Source organism: Talpa occidentalis, unplaced genomic scaffold (genome assembly GCF_014898055.3).
Source record: "Talpa occidentalis isolate TD23 unplaced genomic scaffold, MPIMG_talOcc4v2.1 talOcc4.12, whole genome shotgun sequence".
NCBI classification, from domain to species: domain Eukaryota; kingdom Metazoa; phylum Chordata; class Mammalia; order Eulipotyphla; family Talpidae; genus Talpa; species Talpa occidentalis.
Genome location: NW_023601212.1, coordinates 62,712,603 through 62,735,412, shown reverse-complemented (window position 1 = coordinate 62,735,412; position 22,810 = coordinate 62,712,603). Strand labels below are relative to the sequence as shown.

The window sequence follows — 22,810 nt, the reverse complement described above, 5'->3', positions numbered from 1 at the left end:
AGCGAAAGTCTGTGGAGCCTTAATGTATTTTGCATTACCCTCTAAATGTCAGGAAATTCTGGCACTAAGAAGTTCAAACTGATAGTGACACAAGTCTAAAACCCAGGATTCACTGTCCAGCTGCCAGTATCTATTTTATCAAACATTCAGTCTCTCTTGTAGGATAGACTAGATGAGTTTAACAGTTTTCATGTTTCCAATTAAACTGCCTTGCTACATTACAAAAAATGCAGGCAAGGTATTCAGATGAATAAGGACCCCTCTGACTTGCATTTTAAGAAAAATACCAATTTGAACTGTTTAAGCAATTATCTAAATCTGGTTTAGTTTCCCCATTTTAACAGATTTATCTGATTAATAAACTTTGTCACTTTAGAAAGTGAAGAATTTTTCCTTGAACAATTAAATGAAAAACTTGTCATACATTAATAATTTATGTTCTCTTGTACCATACCTGAACTCACTGAAATATTAAGGAATCATGAAGAATGAAAAGCCCTGAGTACTAAAAGACTAGCATGTCACTGTTAAATTGTTTCGTCTACATACTACTGACACTCAAGTCATTTCAAACAATGATAAAAATTTACATATTATACATTATTATTTTTCTTTCAGATAATTTAGCTGTGCTTATTTATCAAATACATATAATAAAGAACAGGGAAGTAACTTATAAATCATCTGGACAATTTCCCTGATTTAAAGAAAAGCAAGGTTCAAAACAGATAACACTTCCCCTTTTTAAAAGTTTTCATCAAATCAGTTTTTTCATAATTAAAAATTAAGTCGACATTATTCTTTCATAGGTCACCCAAATTTTTCATGTTGTCCATTAAATCTATTTATTTTCATATTTACAATGAAGAAAAGGCTCAACACCTGTTAATATTTCTTAAAAAAATTCATATTTTGCTTAACTGTTAGTTAAACCAAAAACTCAAAAGTAGCAGTTTGTTATTTGATAGAACGGGCTTTATGTTTACCTGGTTGGATACCAGTGTCAAAAGTTTTGCATTAACTTAAAATTTCACATTTCTGACAACATGCAGCAAAATCATCATGACAAAAATGTGAATAATATCCTAACTTAAAATACCTAAATCTGTGCAGAATTAAAAATAAGCCTGTTAAGATACATGGTTTGTTACTATTAAAGAAGGGCATATAAATCTTATTAAAATAATTTTAATAAGCCAAAAATGATAGAATGTTAGAAAGTAAATAATTCCAGAATAAAGTAATAAAACAGAAAGTAGCAAAGAACAACTATGAAGTTTTGGCTATACTGTATACTTTATATATCCACTGACACATTTTAGAGTTCCTTTTTATTTGATATATTACCTACTAAAAAACCTGAGGAAATTCACTGTAAATTATTTCTTCTGGAAATAAAAAGAGAAAATAACACAGTTATGTGATTTAAGTCTTGAAAAATTATCAAAGACAAGAGATGAAAGACTAACTTTCCCAGGGGAAGTTTGTTATAAAGGCAAATAATTCTCAACCTAAGATGTTTATAATAAACAAATATATCATCCTCTTGATTTGAAAAATAGTCTATAGTAAGTTTTAGTAACTAATCCCTTAATCCAACATTACTATGATGTATCCTTTATGATGTGAAAGAAGTAACTTAAATATTTTTACCCTTCAAAAGAAACTGACTTACAAAAGTAAGAAAGCAGTTTCCTAATTTTTAAAAAGGTTATTAACAAAATTAAGGAATAAAGAACTGAAATTCTTGGTTTAGTGCATAACTTAGTTAATAGGTATCACTATTAAAATATTTTTATTGTTTTATAAAATGATCATTTTTGAAAATCAGAAATGAGATTTTGCTGAATCAAGCTCATAAAATTTGCATATTCATTGTAGTAAAAATTTTCAGGTTCTTAAAAAAATCATGATTATATAAAAATCATGATTATATTATATATATAATCATGATTATATGTATTACTTATTTCTCAAATAAGTAATACATGGCTAGTATCAGTCTGCTTTCTTTGTAAATGGATACAAAATAATGTTTCATTCACAGAACATAAATGTCAGAATAATCAGTCTTAAGTATGCTCTCAGAAAAAGGTTTCCATGTAAATATTAGGATAATATACCCAAATAATTTATTACTTTTCCAATTATGTTTCAGAAAGCATCTGTACAGTGAATTGCCTCATGAAGAGTATTGTAGTTATAATAATTAAACACATCCTCTATTTAAATAATTATAGCGACTATAGATGAACATACAGACAGAACATCAGAAGTAATGAAAATTATATGCTTTGGGGTATCCAGACATATTTAATTTTCACTTTTTAAAGTAAGGCGTTTTCTACCAATATAATCCAGTATACCAATCCAGAATACCGATGAAACTATTTCTAAAGTAGTATTACTTATTTAAAGTCCACTTCAGAGAAACCAAACAAAGGATTAGGAAAAAGACAAAACTTGCAAGCTGTCCACAGATCTGAGGCTTACAGGAGGGGAAGGGCAGGAGAAGGGTCAGAACAGGGGAGAGAAGTGCACAAGGGATGGTAGAGAAGGATCATGGGTGCTATTGTGGTGGGAGGACTATGGGGGCTACACCTGAAGGGAGAAATCAAACACTATCCAAATGTGAACAATGATGTAAGAAAATAAATACATTTAATAAAAATATAAAGTCAACCATAGAACAGTGACCGACATATAAGGTTATCACATTTCATGAATACTCCTCTTTCTGCACCATCATGCTTTTAAACTTTTAGTCATAACTATCAATGAGCTGTGAAATCAACTTAGTGGGCTGCAATCTGCATTTCAAAATGAAATAGAAAATAATAAAACAGAATTTATCACTGCACATTACAACTAGTAAGAGCAATTACCATTCTGAGAAATAGTTTTACATATGTGTATAGATACATATATACATGCACATGAAAACAAATATGTGTACTGGGTTGCAATATGAAAGTAATTGCTTTTTTTTAAAAAAAAGATTTATCTATTTATACAAGAACTGGGGTACAGCCAGAGGTGAGGAGGGTGAGAGAATTCACTAGAGACAGAACGGGGAGCAGAACAGGCAGACGGACCAAAGACACTGCTGAGGGGAGCAGCGGGTGAGACAGGAGAGGTCCGCTGCGCCATGTGGGTTTCTCCCTGGCTGGCCAGGAATCGAACCCATGCTTCAGAGGCTGTGGACAGTTTCACGGCAGCACTGTGCCATCAGGGAGGCCCAGGAAAGTAATTTCTTAATGTGGGTTATGCTAAGAAATGTTTAAAAGTATGCTATAGTATGCTATGCTTCCTTCCAAATTAAGCATCATGTCAAATTGGAAAGAATATAAGCTTTGGAGAGAGATGTCCCTGAGTTTTAATTTTTGATCTACCATCCCAGTTATGTGAGTTGGTTACTTAAATTACTAGAACTTTTATTTCTTCATTTATAAAATAACTATTAAAAAACTGGCTTTAAAATATTCCTGTGCAGGCTAAAATAAAAATGATGAATATTTGTAAAATAGATTATACACAATTGATAATCAATAATGGTTGCATTAATCATTAAAATTAGATTAAAATGGCTTATTAGAAGTGATCATTAAGAGTTTAACATACTGTATTAAACAAAACACAAATGTGTTCTTTCATTTAAAAAAATACATAAAACATGTCCTCCTAACCAGAGAATAGTTTATATTAATGAGAAACAGAATTGTAGAAGAGAAATTTATATCAATAAAATAGGAAAAAACAAATAGTTTTTAGAGCAAATACTACTACCACCTATTCATAAGACAACCTGAAGTCCCAGGAGTAATACCAGAAGACAGACATTTCAATAGTCAGTCTAAACTAAAATATTACACCCTAGAAACGACATGAAGGGGAAAATATTACTTACATTCACTGGCAAGATTTTAAAAAAGCTGACACCCACAATGAAACTGGGTATCTGCTGGGGAAAACTTTATTATAATTGAAGGACAATATTGGCATATTACATTTTTTCCCCTAAAATATTTTATTTGAAAGCCCTATAGGGAGGAAAAGTCCTTAATATAATCAAAGCATTAACTCTCTAAAACAACGATGTCTGAATAATTGTTAAGATACATGTATTGTGTTTTTATGTTATATTTTACTGGTTTTGGAAAGCATTTAGGAAACAATTTTGTTTCATTAATTTTGCAAAAGTACTATCTATTCCAATAGATGGCCTGTATTTTCCAAAGTGGTGAAAAATATTTATTTTTTTTCAGATCTGTGTTGTCCATTATTTTCCTCCATAGAAAATGTGACTTCATAAGTTAATTTAAAATCAAGCAAGCATGTTCTTGAAAATATGAGTTTTTATAGAATTTAATGAAAGAAAAAAAAAGGGGAGTGAAGAGAATTCTAATTTTTCAAAAAAGAAGGGGATCATATATTAGATTTTTCTTGGAAGACTTTACCTGCCAGGAAATGAATGTTGCCCAACTACATCTCCATTTTGAAGGTGATAATCATTGAAGAACTCTGGACTTATGGCTCCATCAGAGGAAATTAATCCATCTAGAAAGAAGGAAAATGGTAACTAGTGAAATATATTAGGGAATAAAAAATATTTTTATTTTCTATTAGGCAATAGAAAATAACCTGTATATTAAATTTGGAAAGAAAAATGTTAAGCATGACTAATAATTCTCTTGGGAGTAATAAAAGACCATACATATTTAAGTGTTCTTTTGCAACAATGCAGCATAATAGGTGAACATTTATTGGACATATACTATGATGCCAGTACAGAGATGAAAAATAGTCTCTGCTTTCAAGGGGCTTACAGTCTTATGGAGAAGACAGCAAAAGATAAAAAAGGGTAATATGAGATAGGGATGGACAGTAAGAATAGTCCAAGCTAAGGAAATAACATGTATAAGTTAAGGTGAGTAGGCATTAAATAGCAAGGTGTTATAAAGCGCAACACTTTTATATCTTCCACATTTTAAACTCAGACAGCTTCATTTGCGTAGTATGACTAGGGAATTAAATACTTCAAATACATGGATTTCTAAATAGGCAATGCTTGGCACTCTGAGTGCCAAATCTTAAAACACACACATAAATAAACTTGGGTTGCAAATTTTTTGTAAAATTTTTTAAAATTTATTTATTTTATAGAAGAACCAGGATACATGCCAGATGCCAGATGGGAGGGTGAGAGGATTCACCAGAGACAGAGCAGGGAACAGAACAGGCAGACTGACAAAATACACTGCTGATGGGAGCAGCGGGCAAAACAGGAGAGGTCTGCCACGCCATGTGGGACCCTCGCTGGCCGGCCGGAGATTGAACTGGTGCTGCAGAGACTGCGGACAGCTTCACAGCACAGTGCTCAACCGCCTGTGCCACCAGGGGAGGCCTGGGTTGCAAATTTTTTAAGGGTATTTTATACTCTTTGTGCATTAAAAAATATACTGAACACAAGCATTTATTGATGACTCAATCTTAACTATAAATGTCAATTATTAAACAGTCATGCCTTTGGTTACAAGCTATAATCTTACTGCATATGCTAAAAGGCTCTACACTACTATATATTTTGAGTTCTTCCCCTTGCTCTACACTACTATATATTTTGAGTTCTTCCCCTTGCTCTACACTACTATATATTTTGAGTTCTTCCTCTTGCTTACAAGGTTTTTTTTTTTTTTTTTACAAGAACAAACTAGAGACCAAGCAGGATAGGCAGCGGAAAAGAACTACTGCAGGCACCACACCCCGAAACCTGGAACTCGGGAACCATTAGGAAACTGCCACAGAGGTGAGAATCTGGCAGGGGTAATCACAAACCCATGCCCTTAGAGGAAGCTAGGAACTCCACAAGCCACATGTTGAGCAGAGAAAAGGAGGGACCAGCAAATAATCAAAGGCTAGTTGGTAAGCGTGTGGGGATTGGCTGCTCAAGTTCCTGCCCACGCAATCTAGGACTGTGGGGAGATGCAAAGGGGCCACCACCGAGGTGAATGACCCGCACTGGGTAATTGAAAACTCAGCAACCAGGCACAGGATGGGCCACAGAAGGCACCATAACTCTGAGCACTGAACAGGGCTACCACCTGCGTTTGGGATCTGAGAGCTTTGGAACTGAGAACCTGGCACGAAATTTGGGGTACAAGATCCGCACAACTGTGGGCATTGCACTGGGAGAGCACGGGGCAGACTCAGCACTCAGTGCTGTTGAGGCACTCCACTCCACCCCCCTGCTCTGTTTCCCAGAGGCCTACAGGGGAAAAAAGCACAGTTTTGAAAAATCAAAAGCCCTACTGATGAAAACAAAGGCGAATGGAGATATTACACTTCCAAACTTCAAACTATACTACAAAGCCATGATAATTAAAACAGTGTGGTACTGGAACAAAAACAGACACACAGATCAATGGAACTGCATAGAAAGCCCAAAAATAAAGCCACACATATATGGACAACTAATCTTTGACAAAGGAGCAAAGAATATGCAATGGAACAGGGACAGTTTGTTCAATAAATGGTGCTGGGAAAACTGGATCAACATACGCAGCAAAAGAATTAATCTAGACCACTACCTCACACCATGCACAAAAATAAACTCAAAATGGATAAAAGATCTGGACATAAGATCTGAAACCATAATACCATAAAATATATAGAAGAAAATAAAGGTACAACACTACAAGACAGGGCCTCCCTGATGGCGCAGGCAGTTGAGCGCCGCACTGTGAAGCTGTACGCATCCTCTGCAGCGCAGGTTTGATCCTGGCAGTCCGCGGAGAAACCCACATGGTACAGCAGACCTCTCCTGTTTTGCCCGCTGCTCCCCTCAGCAGTGTATTTCGTCAGTCTGCCTGTTCTGTTCCCTGCTCTGTCTCTGGTGAACCCTCTCACCCTCCCACATATCTGGCCTGTACTCCGGTTCTTGTATAAATAAATAAATCTTTAAAAAAAAAAACTACAAGACACACATCTCAGTAACATCTTTAAAGACTCATCACCAAAAGCAAAGAAAGTCAAGGAAAAGATAAACACCTGGGACTACATCAAACTGAAAAGCTTCTGTACAGCAAAAGAGACATTAACCAAAACAAAGAGACACCCCACTGATTGGGAAAAAAATCTTTGCACTCCATACAACTGATAAGGAACTGATCACAAAGATATACAAAGAACTCACATGACTGAACAAAAACAAAGTAAACAATCCAGTCAAGAAATGGGCAGAAGAACTTAAAAGACACTTCTCCAAAGAGGAAATGCAAATGGCCAACAGGCATATGAAAAAATGCTCAACATCTCTTGAAATCAGGGAAATGCAAATCAAAACCACAATGAGATACCACCTTACAACAGTAAGAATGGAACATATCAAAAATCTAGCAACAATAAATGCTGGCGAGGATGTGGTGAAAAAGGAACTCTCCTACATTGCTGGTGGGAGTGCAAACTGGTCCAACCATTACAACAGGTAAAACCTGGAAAACAACCCCAAAATAGATGACTGGATCAAGAAGATGTGGTAATATATACACAATGGAATATTATTCAGCAATCAAAAAAGATAAACTAATGCCATTCGCAGCAATGTGGATGGAACTAGAAGGAATTATGCTCGGTGAAATAAGCCAGAAGGAAAAAGAAAAATATCTGATGGTTTCCCTTCTAAGAGGAACATAGGGGAACCAAATAAGACATCAGGGGAAAAATAATAACAACATAAAACACAACACAACAAAAAATAACCAAATAATTATAAACCAGAGAAATCCTGCAGGGGAGGGGGAGGGAGGGAGGGAGGAGCACAGGGGACTGTGGTGATGGTGCACGGGTGAATTGGTGGAGGAAATTCTATGGGGACTATACCTGAGGGGAAAAAAAAAAGCAAACATTGTTTAAAAATGAACAATGATGTAAAATATAAATAAATACAAAAAACAAAAAAAAATTTTTCTCCTAAATCTAAGTCTTGTTATTTCTTGCTGATATTAGCGTAATACTACTTTCCAATTTGTTCCTATCTAAAAACCAAGATAACTTATTTTTGACAGAATTATCAATAAATAAATAAGACATCTGAGGAAAAAGTCTTAATGATGGGTTCATGACTATTCAGTGCTAGTAAAAATACATTTTAATATATGGCTTTTGTAATAACTATTGGGAAAGTAAAGGCCTTTTAATGTTCATTTTCTATAAGTATTCTATATAGGTTGTTAAGTGACTTCTAGATAAATTTGGCCAGTTCACATCCACAACATTGTTCATAAATTTAACGTATAGTGAGCAAATTACTTAGTCATCAGATGATCATTTTACATCTACTATAATAATAATACTTTCTAGGTCCCTTATTGCCACTATATTCAATTTTTGTTTTCAAAATTTTAGGTTAAGTAAAATATAAGACAAACACTTAAGATACAATTACATAATACATTTTAGAATAAATAAATAGGGATGGATATATATCCTGAACTATGGTTTTATAATAATCCCAAGAGAGAACCAATTTTAAATTTGATATTCCAGAAATATATTGACATATTAAATGATAAGAATAAGATTCACCATAATTGATGAAGGACAACAAAAATGTAAAAGGTTATTTAGAAATGTGTAGTAGCAATACAGCTTTATAAATTATATTTTCTCTGTTGGTAAAATACTAAAGCAAAAAGCACCATTTTCATGATAGAAAAGGAAATTTATCAATGACCACAATCACCACAATTATAAACTCTAAGGACAAAAATTCTGTAATTAAAAGATGGAAGATTCCTATTTTGTAAAACAACACTGAGATCTTTTTCTTTAATAAAAGCAAGAAAAAACCAGATACTTTTTGACATATCTAACAATCTGAAAACAGAGGGCAATAATGATGATTAGGAAGTACAGACTGCTATTTCACTTTAAAGTAAAGTAAAAACCATGAAATTATGGGGCACTTAGCTTAATCTCTGTGGTTGAAAAGCTACCAAAGCTGCTTTTATAGGAAGCAGCCTAAAGTTTCATGGGAACCCAGGGGCTTAAATAAGATGGACAGAACTATTCAAACAAATCTGTAGTATTACAGATTTATCTCATGTTTCTGAAGATATGATTGTATACAATTAAAGACAAGAGGCTGCCATTACCTAAAGTTCTATGACATATTTAAAGAGATACAACAGAGATTCATTTGATTGAAGAACTATTCATAGAAAATGGACTAGGTAAAATAATTCATAAACTAAAAACATATTGACAGATGGTTTGATATGAGAGCTGTAGCTTTAAACTCATACCAATGTAATATCCATTGTCAACTGGCTACCATTATATATCTATCTATATCTATATATCTATATGTCATCAGGCTACAGGTATTAAAAAACAACAAATATAGGATATTTAATGATAATACTTTACCCTTTAAATGCTTAAATTCATTTATTTTTCCATCACTTGTGGCTGTTTCTCAATTTTTATATAAAAATACATAATTCAGATTTCTCACAAAAGCATGTTATATATTTTAATTATAAAATAAAAATATTTCATGGAAAATATGATTTTCATTTTAAGAGGCTAATTTAAATGAACTGATTTAGGAAATGTGGTACAACTTTCTAAAAATCTGTTCTGAAATTCTAATTGTATTAAAACAACAAAGTTGAATACTTAAGTGATTTAAAAGTCTTACTTTCTTTTGGAAACAGGTAATTGATTCTTACTGAAAAGTAGTATCAATCTTCAAAGCCAGAAACCTGATTCCAAGAAGAAACTGTGATTTCTATTAAAAAAACCTCATATCATATATATTTTACATCATGTATATCTGAATATGTAAGGAACAGCTGCTTGCCATTATTGAACTAAGAAATTCTGGCTGGTGAAAATTAATGATCTACTCCATCCAACATAAATTGGTATTTCATTACTTCTGTAACATTCAGTTAGGAAAAAAATCTATTTAATTTTCAAATAAAGTATCAATTTCCCAGAATTCTAATATCCATATCAAATATAAAATTATATAGTGTTTATGGGCAAGCTGAACAATACATAATTATGAAAATACACAAATGACTATACAGTAGGGGAAAAAATGGTGAGCCATTAAATCAGATATAATTATTTTAATGCTTTTATTTACAACTCCCTACAGATCTCAGAAATCCTTTCCTTCCTCTCCTCAACTAAATGACTTCAATAAAGTAATATTAATATTGGCAACACTGTAACAGACTAAAAGCCAGAATATGCAAAAACACACCAGTCTTTACGCCAAACTCATCTCTGGAAAAAGACAGTTGGCAAAATCAACAAGGTTACAATATATGTAAGATTTATGAAAGAATCAAATTTTGCCTTGAAAATACTAGCAAAGCTTAGAAGGAAAAAACTATTTTTATAGAATGAATAAATCTTCCCAACCAAATGGAGTTTATAAGAGTTTATAGTTTGAAATGAAAGAAAAATCATTGCAAAATTAAAATGTTAAAATAAGACACACACAACCCCCCCTCCCCATTAGTAAGTTATACATTAATAGATACAGAATAGAGAAAACTATGTATTACATTTTCACACAGAAGTAGAAATGTTAAAGATGTTATTTTAAGTTATACATTCTAGACAGTAATACACTCTAAGAGCAATTCATTTTCCTGTCTATACCTTTTTATGTACATTTTATCAAAAATTATGGAAAAATTGGAAAAAAATGTTGTTTCTAAGTTTGCTTGATGTACAATGTTACACTAGATATCATTAGCACAGATCAATTTATATACTAAAAGAAGTGCTTACAAAATTTCAGAATAAAGTTTTGCAGTCCCAAATCCTTATTTATACAACATACAAACTGTTTTTGTTTTTATTATCATCTTACCTGAGTTGTAGAAAAGGTCAGGTCTTTCAAGAATATCTCCTTCATGAATGTATGGCTCAATTCGATCATCACCATATAAGTACTGCTCACTCTCATCCATCTGACGACTCTCTACCATCTCCAACCACTGAGAGTTATGCCAGCGAAACTTTTCACTCTGAATTTTCTTAGCCCATTCTTCATCATATTCCTATTGAAAACAGTCAACTGGGATTACATAAGCTTATGAAGAACTACCTTGACACTCAGATAATAGTAGTTTTATCTCATGAGAAAAGAATTTGGGGGGATTTGAGTCAGAGGAACCATTAAGAATACCTGGTCAGAATAATTATACACAATAATCAATAAAAAACAACTGAATTCATAAAGACACCTGTGTTTGGATTACTAATCAATAATGGCAATGGCAAAACTGGCAAAGTTTAAACTTTACAGTTTTTTAATTGAAATAACATTGGTTTACAACACCGTATGAAATGACACAAATTTTTATAAGTGTTACCAGGATTTAGATAAGTAATCAAATTCAGTTTCCAAAGAGTTTTGTGGCTATAATTACTTGTGGCACAAAAGGTTAAGCATTAGAAGTACATTTTTCACTAATCTTTTAAAAAAAATTCAGTAGGAAAAACAAACACTAATACACTATTTCTCTTTACTGAAAATAGCAGAATTTTCAACAACAAAATGGCTTATCTTATTTAATAATTATTTGCTTCAATCATAAAGAACAAATAGGGAAATAACCATAAGACAAAGCTAAACCTATCCAGTTCCCCACTATTCTTACAGGGTGTGGAACTTCTAACAAGTGTAGTCACTTAACAATTAATTGACAGCACAAGGGATGGTATAGGTGGGGAAAAAAAGTCTTCAGGTATTTCTTGTTATTCTAATTCTAGGATTCCTAGTTTTAAATTCTTCTGTCATATCTTTAATGCTTTTATCATTATTTACCAAGGAGCTGGATACTCTATTGTACATTTATTTTTTCTTAAAGAATTATTTATTTATGCATATAAGAACTGGGGTACAGGCCAGAGGTGAGCGGGGTGAGAGGGTCTGCTAGAGACAGAGTGGGGAAAAGAACAGGCAGACTGACTGAAATACACTGCTGAGGGGAGCAGTGGGCAAGTCAGGAGAGGTCTGCTGCGTATGTGGATAGCTCCCTGGCCAGGGATCAAACTCGTGCTGCAGTAGCTGCAGATAGCTTCATAGGTTGCTTGTTAACCCCGTGTGCCACCAGGGAGGCCCCATTTTACTTTTAAAAGTTGCTGAGAGAGTAGATCTTAAATGTTCTCATTATAAGAAAAAAATATATAATTATGGTGACAGATGTTAACTAGACTTATTGCATTGCTCATTTCACAATATATACAAATATTAAATCATCATATATACCTGAAACAAATATAGTTATAAATCAAGTATAGCTCAATAAAAATAATTAAATAAAGAGTAGTTGGAAAGGCATCAGGCAATAATAGTGCTGTTCCACAGTAATATCATCCTATGATAGGTCAAGATGATCATGATAACTGAGAGGTGGACCAAATGTACAAATGAGTCAAATATTGATCAAGTTTTATCCAAAGTAGAAGGCTCATGTTAAAATTAGCACAGAATGATTTTCTGGGTGAGAATGTCTGAAATTTTATACTATTACCACTATTTTTAAAGTTTCACATTATCAGTACATCTATTGTGTGTTCTATACAATATTTCTTGGAAACTATGTAGATGCTTCTTTTCAAGTGACATTGGCAGAAGTAGAATATATTTGGTCAGGGTACTGTTAATGGCAATTCTGTCACTAAATTAAGCTTTCCTTCTTTCTAATAGTTATTTATTAGCATTCCTATTGTCAATTTATTTAGTTATTATTTAAATAGAATCACATATAATTATTTACATTTATAATTATTTAAAACTAAATTGTATAAAAGATCTATCATAAACATATTAAACATTAATTCAACTGTTACTAATTTCAATATTTAAATCACTGAAGATTATTTTTTTATTCCAAGTTACATCTATAGTTTATAAGGCTAACCTCTATGTGAAATTAACAATGTAGATATTTAAAAATCCTAAATCCAAATGCTGTATCTTGTTTGCATGGTCCAGTCATTGATCATACATAAATTGTTCATTAAAATGAGAATATACATAAAATAAAGCATTTAGAAAACCTGTATGTTATGCTAGTTATTACTGTTAATTGAAGGAATAACTCTCTGACTCGGGTACTGTAAGTATTACCATTTTATAAATGAGGAAATGAGGCCCAGAACACTGTAGTAACTTGATCAAGTGCACAAAGCTGGATGTGGTTATTACAGCACCGCAAACCACATTGGATCAGCAATGTGGGAAGGCAATTGAACAATGGATAAATGAACATTTCTGAGGGTCACTGTAGAATGGATTCTTCACTGAATGAGAATATAAAAAGTGATCTCTAAGGTCCATTTTTGGCTGTAAGTTTCTACAATATAAATGGGTTGATTTGTTGACCAGTGGTGATAAGAGAAGTAGTAGTTTCTGGCCTGGTAAGTTTACTATTTAACACAGTATTTTTTCAATAATGTGTTCTCTGACCTGATTATACACTGGAGGGTATTAGGGAAAGAGGGAGTTGAAAGAATTAATAGCATAGAGAAGTTGTTTCAAATAGTTCAATTGCTTACACACTTTAGCAGTTCAATTTGGGTTTCCAAATTGAAATAAAACACTAAGTGGTGCTAATTATACAATATGGGCACTGTGATTAACTTCAAAATAATTTAGTCCAAATGCTACATATGACTTTGAACCTCTTTAAAATTCATGTGACTTCAGAAGCATACATTTTGATTCCATATGTGGTACAGTAGATGTGCTCAAAGGTAACCTTAAGAAGTGGCCAGATAATTTAAGAATGATCACATTTATAAAAAAGAATGATCACATACACTTATGGAAGAAGGAAAGGATGAACTTATTATCCCTAATATTAAAAATTTACTTCATAGATAAAAAGTGAAAATGGCATGTTGGGCAAGACATTTTCCATACTAATTGTCTTATTTTTCCTAAAAGGTAAGTTAATTATAAGTCACCCAAACTCCCAGGATATGTCTTATAATGCCAGACATCCTATTAAAACTACATTAAATAGGGCCTCCCTGGGCGCAGCTGTTGAGCACTGGGTTGCGAAGCTGCCCGCAGCCTCTGCAGTGCCGGTTTGATCCCCGGCTGCTCCCCAGCCACCGGAGGAGGGTCCCACATGGCGTGCAGACCTCTCCTGTGGCCCGCTGCTCCCCTCAGCAGTGTACTTCGCTCCTTCTGCCTGCTCTGCTCCCCGCTCTGGCTCTGGTGAATTCTCTCACCCTCCAGCGCTTCTGACTGTACCCAGTGCTTGTATAAATAAATAAATAAATCTTAAAAAAAAAGAATATTATTAAAAAAACCCTACATTAAATACTAGAATTAACTTGAGTAGTATTGTTTCTTTTATGAATAGTACCTTGTTTCACTGGGCAAGAGATACAAAAGCAAAGTTTTCATTTTGGTAGAAACATTTTAAATCTGATTATCTGAATGTAGAAATTTTCAAGGAAAATGATTGAAAGACATACTTTTATTGTTTATCATAATTTAAATTCAAGCATATAGATTCCTAGTATAAAAACAGGAGTTAAAATCTAGCTGGTGCCCAAAGCAAATAAAACAAGGGGTGTGCTATTCCCCTAAGAGTAAAACTTGCTTCTTACTTAAAGTCTGTGAAATGTTACAGAGGTAGGTATAATTTAAAAAATAAATCCTTAAACCACATATCCATAAAGTGTATTTAACCCAATAGTGCTTTGCACAAAGAAAAAAAAATATGCTTATTTTAGGAGCTATCATCTTACATCCTTCTTATAAGATTCAACCGTTCCAAGTTAGTAATAAAACTACAAGTAATAAATTGTGCTAGTTGTATATGTGAAATGTAAAATGCGTAACAAAGATGCACCTTTCTTCACAAACAATAGCCCTTGCAATTTAAGCCTTTGTGTCACTCTTCAGCAATGGTCTTAATGTTTTACACATATAAGCCTGAGTTTTTTTTAATGTTTATTATTTTATTTTTTTAAAGATTTATTTATTTATGCATACAAGAACAGGGGTACAGGCCAGAGGTGTGGGGGGCGGGTGAGAGGATTCACCAGAGACAGAGTGGGGAAGCCTGAGTTTTTTGAAGAGAGTCTCCACACTCCACACACAAAACAAAAATATTCATGATCACACATCACTAACTTTTGATGATACATCTTGACGTGTTAGTCTTGAGGAAGCTGATTTTCCAAGGCTGTGAGTTAACAGCAGACCTAGAGCCAATGTAATAAAACTACACTTATGCTAATCAGAATTCCTTTAAAGTTTTCTTTCATCTTTTTTTCTTTAAGACCAAAAAGTATACCAGCAATGCCAGATAACACTGTGATTTTATTAAAAATAACTTTAATCCTGATTTTTAAGTATTTTTGTACATTTTATTTTCTATGACTAAAATAGTATTTGACAAGACTACTAATGTTTACAAGATCACAATGAAAACAGTGTAATTGTCTTCTCAGTTCCTCAGGAAAACTATAATAACAGTTTCTCCCTCAGGAAATATGAGACAGAGTGTGTTATTCTATACTAAGCTGTATAATCATTCAGTATATAGAAGAGTATGTTTTATAAAAGATCCAACAATTATTATAGATTAGTACTACAATTAATCCACTGCAATGACAAAGTTTTCACAAGAGGTGGCCCTGAGATTTAATGTGTGACTCTATGTTAAAGATCATGAGAAAGAAAATGACAACCTTGACCAGACAGTATCAAGGTCTTAAATTCTTAAGTGATTATAACATGACAAAATATTTGGAGTTTATGATTATAAAGTTATTTCATTGCTGAAAGTTAATATGACAGAAAAAATGCCCATAATACTTTACCTTTATAGAATGACAATAAATGTTGGTATATATTCTAGCAGTTTTTAATGACTTTCCTAACTATTAATAGTTAACTGTAGAAAATATTCTGAAAGATCTTTCTAATTTAGAGGCTAGGTTTGAAACATTAAGATATTTTATATATGCCATAAAAGTTTGCTCTAGCTTGTGATAATGTAGTCTTAGGTATTCTACTGTTTATCAAATGTAGCATCATGGAATGAAACATGCTATAAGGAATACAGTGTTTGTTTAAATATTTTCATTTCTCCTTTCCTTAATAAACATTAGTTTAAATCAACTGAGATAGTATTGTTTTGCCCTATGGTGCTGGCGTTGATTTTCATGTATCTGAAATGTTGAGTTTTATGTTACATATTTTTTGAAAATATTTTGCTTATGATTGTTGAGAGCCTGATAGCAAGTGTAATAAATTTATAGGCTAGAACAGTGGTCCCAAGAGTTTTAGATTTCAGGAAAGGTTCAAAAACAAATTTTGGAAATTGGCATTAAATGTAAGTCAACTGCCACATACTATTATTGTTTTAGAGAAGAAAGGTAACTTCAAAGATGTAAGAAAAAAATCTCAAATAAAGATTTACTTTATTTAAAAAAAAATTGAGTTAACATTGGTTTACAATGCTGTATATGATTTAGAGGTATAGGATCACTCCCTTAAGGTGTATGTTACCACATTCAGGAGTATATATTACATCCACCACCAAGGCACCTATAGTCCTCTACCATGATCCATTATGTTCCCCTCACACTTGAGATTAAGAAATATTAATGGGATCTCCCTGGTGGCACAGGGGTTAAAGTCTCAGTGTTATTAAGCTATAGTCAGCCACTGCAGCATGAGTTCCATCCCCAGGCAGGGAACTAACACACATGGCACAGCAGATCTCTCCGGTCTTGCCAGCTGCTCCCCTCAGCAGTTTATTTTAGTTGATGAACCCATTCTGCTCCCCACTGTCTCTGGTGAATCCTCTCACCCCCGGTACCTCTGGCCTGCACCCTAGTTCTTGTATGCATAATAAATAAAAGTAAATCTTAAAAAATAATGATGGGAATTTTGCAAGGATTACACCTGAAAGGAGAAAGCATACATCGTACAAAGAAGGAATGATGTAAAATATATATAAAATAAAATAAAAAGTAAAAACAAAAAAGAAAAGAAAAAATGATAGGGATTCTTAAAAAAACAAACATTAACAACCTTACATTTGCATCTCCTCCCACCTCCTTCCGTGCACACATACACACACACATTTACAAAGCATTCTGGATGAATCCCTTACTCAGCTACTTCATGGTGTTTTCTCAGTGAATACAGTTTAACAGACATGGTTAAATCTTTTGTGTGTCTGTCTCAGTCTTAATTACCATAGGGAGTGCATTCTGATATCCCTGCTTTAAGACTTGAATTTGTCTAGTTTTTAAAGACATAGATGCTATGTCTTTTATTTCTTCTCTTAGCTCCTAACATTATTGTCTTAAACACTCACTTTCCATAAATTCTGAAATATCATGAAAGACTTATGGCTTGATTTTATATGGAATGTGTCATCCTTTTTGAAGTCCCAGTTCATTTTGTTTACTACTTAACCACTGAAACATTATGAAGCCTTAATCAGCTTATTTATCAGAATCTGTTCACTATCAGAAAAACTCTTTGTCACTGGCTTCCGTCACACCTTGTATTTGATTAACACACTATAGGATAACATAGAGCTACATAGATCTGCTTTGTGTTCTAAAATAATTGATGGAAAACAGATTTTGCCTTTCTCCTTTAATGTGGCAGTTCCCTAATTGAGAATGTAATATGGTTTATTTAATACAATTCTTCATACTAAATTAAAGCAGATCTAGAGTAATTGAGTTACTCATTAAGGTTAAGGCAGTAGCTACTAAAACGATGCCTTTTATAGCTTAAAGCCCTCTTCCAATGATATGTATATACAAACACAAAGTTAAATACACATACTTAGTGGAGCAGTTGACTTTAAGCATATACTATCTAGTTCTCAACAGTATTATCCAAAGGGTTGCCCTTTAATCTCGACTCTGGCATTTTCTAACCAGACCTCAAAGTACAATTATCTCTTCAACCTCTGTTTTAAGCACTGGGAGGCTTATCTGTATAATATCATTTCAAATATCATGATAACTGAAACCACAAAGTAAAAGACACAATTAAATGAATTTTTCAAGCAAAAATCATGATTTTTATCTTTTAGACTATGCTTATGCTATTTTAAATACAACTGTTGCCAACTTAAAAAATTATATGCATAAGACTGGCAGGGAATGTACAAACACAAGTGTGTATATATATATATATATATATATATATATATATATATATATATTTGTGTGTGTATCTATCTAGCTATACGAATTCCAACAACCTGGAAAAATATCCTAAATTTCTGCCTTTCAGTTTTATGCAATGTAAAAATGAACTACAAAAGAGGGCTAACTGAACTTATCTCATTAAACCCAATCATATGAAACTGAGATATGAAAATCAAATTTTAAAGTGAAAATTTATCAATACTGTAAAATGAGCAAGAGCCAACTCTACCTGATCTGAAAGAATATCTGAGAAATTTCTGTCAACAATTGACTTCTAAAATTTCTGTTCTATGCCATAGTCAACACATAAACCAATTAAAAAGTGACCTATCTTACCTATTACCTATCTACCTATCTTACCCAATTCCTAACCATTCCCTTCTTTTGAAAGTCTGTCCTAAAAGTGCCTGAGTTTTAATAGCAACCCAAATCCCAACCCTAAGAAACATTTTTTATGACTTCCCTTTTCTAGCTGGTATGAGACATTTTTAAAAGAGTTCTCCCTTGTTGGAAAAATTATCAATTAAAATCAGCTTGTCTGTATGACAGATTGTCCTGGTAATTTTTGTGGGAACCACAAAAATTGATGGGAGATTATATGCAAACCAACATTGGTTAATCTCATTTCAGTACACGAATTATTAGCAAATATCATTTTACCTATATTATAATTAAGATAGCACCTAGTTTTTCTAAGTTTAAAATATTAGAGCAGAGTATGATTTCAGGTTAAAATACATAAAATCTTCCCATGAGCAAAATTACTAAGAGAGAAATGGCTAATCCCAGGAATAGGAACTTGTATTAGTATCAAATCACATGCGGGCCTGAGGCTACCTAATAAGACAACAAACATCATTTTTTTGGCCAGAAAATCTAGGTGATTTGGCATTTTAAAATTTCATGTCAGGGAAATTAACTGGCTATGATTACCTGTAGATACAATATGCCATTAGTATAGAACATCAACTGAAAGGCCACATAGCAGTGCTGCTCCTGACGTCCAATTTACCTCTAGATGACAGTACTCGTGTGTTTTCCAGCGTCTAGATTGCAGACTTTTATGTTCTTGGGACTTCTTGATGTTTAGTTTTGTATTCCCAGAGTCTTAGTGTCTGGAACACTGTATGTACTTAATAAAAATACAATAAATGTTTGCCAACACAGGAATTTACCTTGGGAATGAATTTAATGAGGTTCACAAATATTTCACACAAAGATGAGGAAGTACTGAAAGATGAAAATCTAATTGGGTTTAGATGCTCTCCATGTGTAGGGGTTATGTGTTTCCCTTCATAATTCCCACAGTTTGGGAGAGAAAAGGCAATGGTTATCTACTGTTTAAATCTCCTTTGAAAACTAAAAAGCTAGGGCCTTTCTCTTCACTGTCCTGCTCCTATCTGCACCTACCTCATTCTTGCTTCCTGAAGTTTTCATGTAAAGCCTAGTTACATAGGAAACAACTTGCTGATTATGTCATCAACAAACATGCAATCTTCGATGATAGAGAGTACTGCCACTACCCGTTGGTTTCATGTGGTGAAGGTTTCTAGGCAGGTTTCTAACATAATTTTAGAAAGTTGGTTATTTAGTTATTACTAAAGGTTACTGGACAGAAACTTCACATTCTCCCTTAATAGCCTATTTCAAGTGTTTCATCATCTTTGCAGTGTAATCAAAGTTTCTCCTGTTTCAAATTAAGTTAATTTCTCCTTTTACTTCTGAAATAGATTCAGGACAAGCAAAGAGCACCCTGTGTCATGATCAGTCATACAGTGTGGGCCTAAAGAACCAAAGATGGGCAACTATGTCCCAAGTGGACCTGAGAAACTATCTTTTTAGTGATGCATTCAAATTCAAATTTCTTCCAATTTTGAAGGTCAGATAAACTAATAGTATAACTTTAGTTTGAGATTAGGTTTTAAATTGAATCTAAATCCAAATAAATCATTAAAGGCTCAAAACATGGGTAATTAAACAGATCAGGTGTTTCTACACTAGAAAAGGCACTTTCTTTTTTATACACTGTCCTAATTAAAGCTTTTTATTCATTTAGTTTTTCTTTTTATGTTTTTTTTTTTAACATCATTATTCATTTTGTACAAGGTATGCATTTTCATCTCGGTTATAGTTTCTGTGAAATTCCCACCACCCATTCATCCGGGAACTATCACCATGGTCCCTTGTGCTCTTCCCACCCCTGTTTTGATCCCACTCCCCTGGTCAGTTACCTTGACCTGAAGCTTTAAAATGCCAAATTCAGCCATATTGAAAGACAATCTTAAACTGTAAGTAACAGTGTGTCTGGCTAAAATATATGTTCTACATAATTTTTCACAGTAAAAATCCACAATAAATTATATTCATACCATTTTAAAATAAAAATAGAAAATAACATAATTAACTGTACCAATGACAAGAAACACTGGCCAAAATATTTAGTCTACATATAAATTTCCCAGTTAGACTTGAGTTTTGGTCTGATTTGAACAAAAAATATTTAGTGACTATCATGTGGTAGATGCCAGACCCTTTTTCTAACCCTTAAAATAACTATAATCCTCAGAATTATCATTAAAAATAGAATCTTCAAAAACGTAAATAAATTGCTTGAGATTACTCAGCAGGTGAGAGAACTATTGATAGGTCAGTTATTTTCCAGATGTAACAAACCATTAGACCTCATTATTATTCCACAGCAAAAGTTGAATCTAAAACAGAACCCATACCTAACAGTCAAGAGAAGAAAAATATTTTGGGGAAAAAGTTGCTCCCAGTGATGCAGTTCTTTCTCTCAAGTTAAAACTAAACCAAGAGCTTAAATCCTGGAGTTCTGTAATAGCAAAAAGAAAGGTAAAGATATATTCTTCCAGCATAATGTAAGCCAGAGCCTGGTGCCCTTCCATCAGTTATATTGAGATGCTTTTCTTCTAAGAAACTTAGCTATGAATAACGACTCAGCTGGTAGCACAGCAGACTTCCAAATCAAATTATTATCCCTACACACAATTATCTTTCAGTATTCTCAGTTTAATGTCAAGAATTTCTAAATAACTTTTCATATCAAAGTTTTACAAAATGTGAAGTAAAACAATCCAAAATTACTTCGTAGCACACATCAAATGCTTACTTTGTGAACTCAGTGTAGAGAGTCCAAGAATAGGTGATTGTTTCAGATTATTTGCTCAGATGAATTTTATACAAACTCAAGTGACTGGTTAGTTTCTTAGAGGGCCATATATATAGCTAGTTGATATACCACCACTTTCATTTTGCTGATTGTTCTCTCTTTTTTAAATATATTTTTCTCAATATCTTGTGTTTATTTGTCTATTTGTTTGTCTATCTCAATGTTTATTTGTCTATTTATTTGTTTATGCATAGAAGAACTGGGGTGTAGGCCAGAGGGGTGTGTGTGTGTGTGTGTGTGTGTGTGTATAAAAGAGGATTTACCAGAGACCATGTGGGGAGCAGAACAGGCAGATCTACTGAAATAAACTGCTAAGGGGAGCAGTGGGCAAGGCAGGTCTGCTGCGGCATATGTGGGTTAGCTCCCCAGACTGGGATGGAACTCAGGCCACAGTGGTGATAGTGCTGAGACTTAACCCCTATGCCACCAGGGAGGCCCGATTGCTCTCTTTAAGATTATAATAGTCTAAAGTTTCTTTGTGATTTTACATTTTAACTCCATTCAGGATTTGTAAGTTACTTCAAGAAGGGTAGGATCAGCAAAGTAAAATGAACATGAAAAATGCTCTTTGGATTTAGAAAAATGAATGTCAGAGTGGCTTTAGTGAGAAGTCAATGCTGCAATGCAGGTAAAAGCCAGAATTGTCATGGGTTGAAAGGAAGATGGGGAGGTAGGGAGTGAAGAAATGATGGAAATAACATGGAGACAATTTAAAGAAAATTGATTCTATAGATAGGAGAGAACTAGGACAGTATAGAGAAAAGAAAGGCTGACACAGGATGGGGTTAACTTCTGTTTAAGATGAGACACTGGAGCCCAGAGTTTAGATATAATTGGGAATAAACATTTTTTAATCATGTAATAAATATATTCATAGTTTATATGAAATATTTTATAGTAAGACTAAGGTGACCTTTTGAAATCATCAGTATAGCACATTCTGAACCAAACACACCTAATATGTAACTAAACATATTACCTTCCCGCTACCTTTTCTCAAAAGAAGGTAATTTGAAAATATGCTAAAGACAATTCATAAGATTGGCATCTCTTTTCTTATTGCTTAAGGTAATCACATACAGAACTTAAAGACTTTATGAAGTTTCTTATTTTTACAACATACAGTTTATATACAACAAAGATATTAGTGATCTACTAGAAAATAGTATATGAGCCATGAAATTATCGTGTAGGAATAATAAATATTTCACATCATAAACCCAGCAACTAGTGCTCTACAGGTAGGAAACATCTTGGTGGAATAAAGATTTAATATGAAAAGTTTCCCTATTTAAACTTAGAGATCAAAGCTAAAATGTCAATGTAATCATTTAAATTGGTAATAATATTACTAATTAAAACTGATTAGTAGTAAGTTTTAAATTA

The 22,810-nt window shown here is 33.2% G+C and overlaps 1 protein-coding gene across 6 annotated transcripts in view; it reads right to left on the bottom strand.

The window, feature by feature from the left end:
* The window catches only part of KIFAP3 (kinesin associated protein 3), a 138,908-nt gene that overhangs the window by 26,893 nt on the left and 89,205 nt on the right, over nt 1-22,810 (bottom strand). For all 6 annotated transcript variants that reach the window (XM_054693486.1, XM_037506506.2, XM_054693485.1 and 3 more), the window contains 2 exons: nt 10,892-11,081; nt 4,458-4,557 (listed from right to left, as the gene is read on the bottom strand). In XM_054693486.1, coding sequence (XP_054549461.1) covers nt 4,458-4,557; nt 10,892-11,081 — 290 coding nt within the window. The remainder of the gene's footprint in view (nt 1-4,457; nt 4,558-10,891; nt 11,082-22,810) is intronic.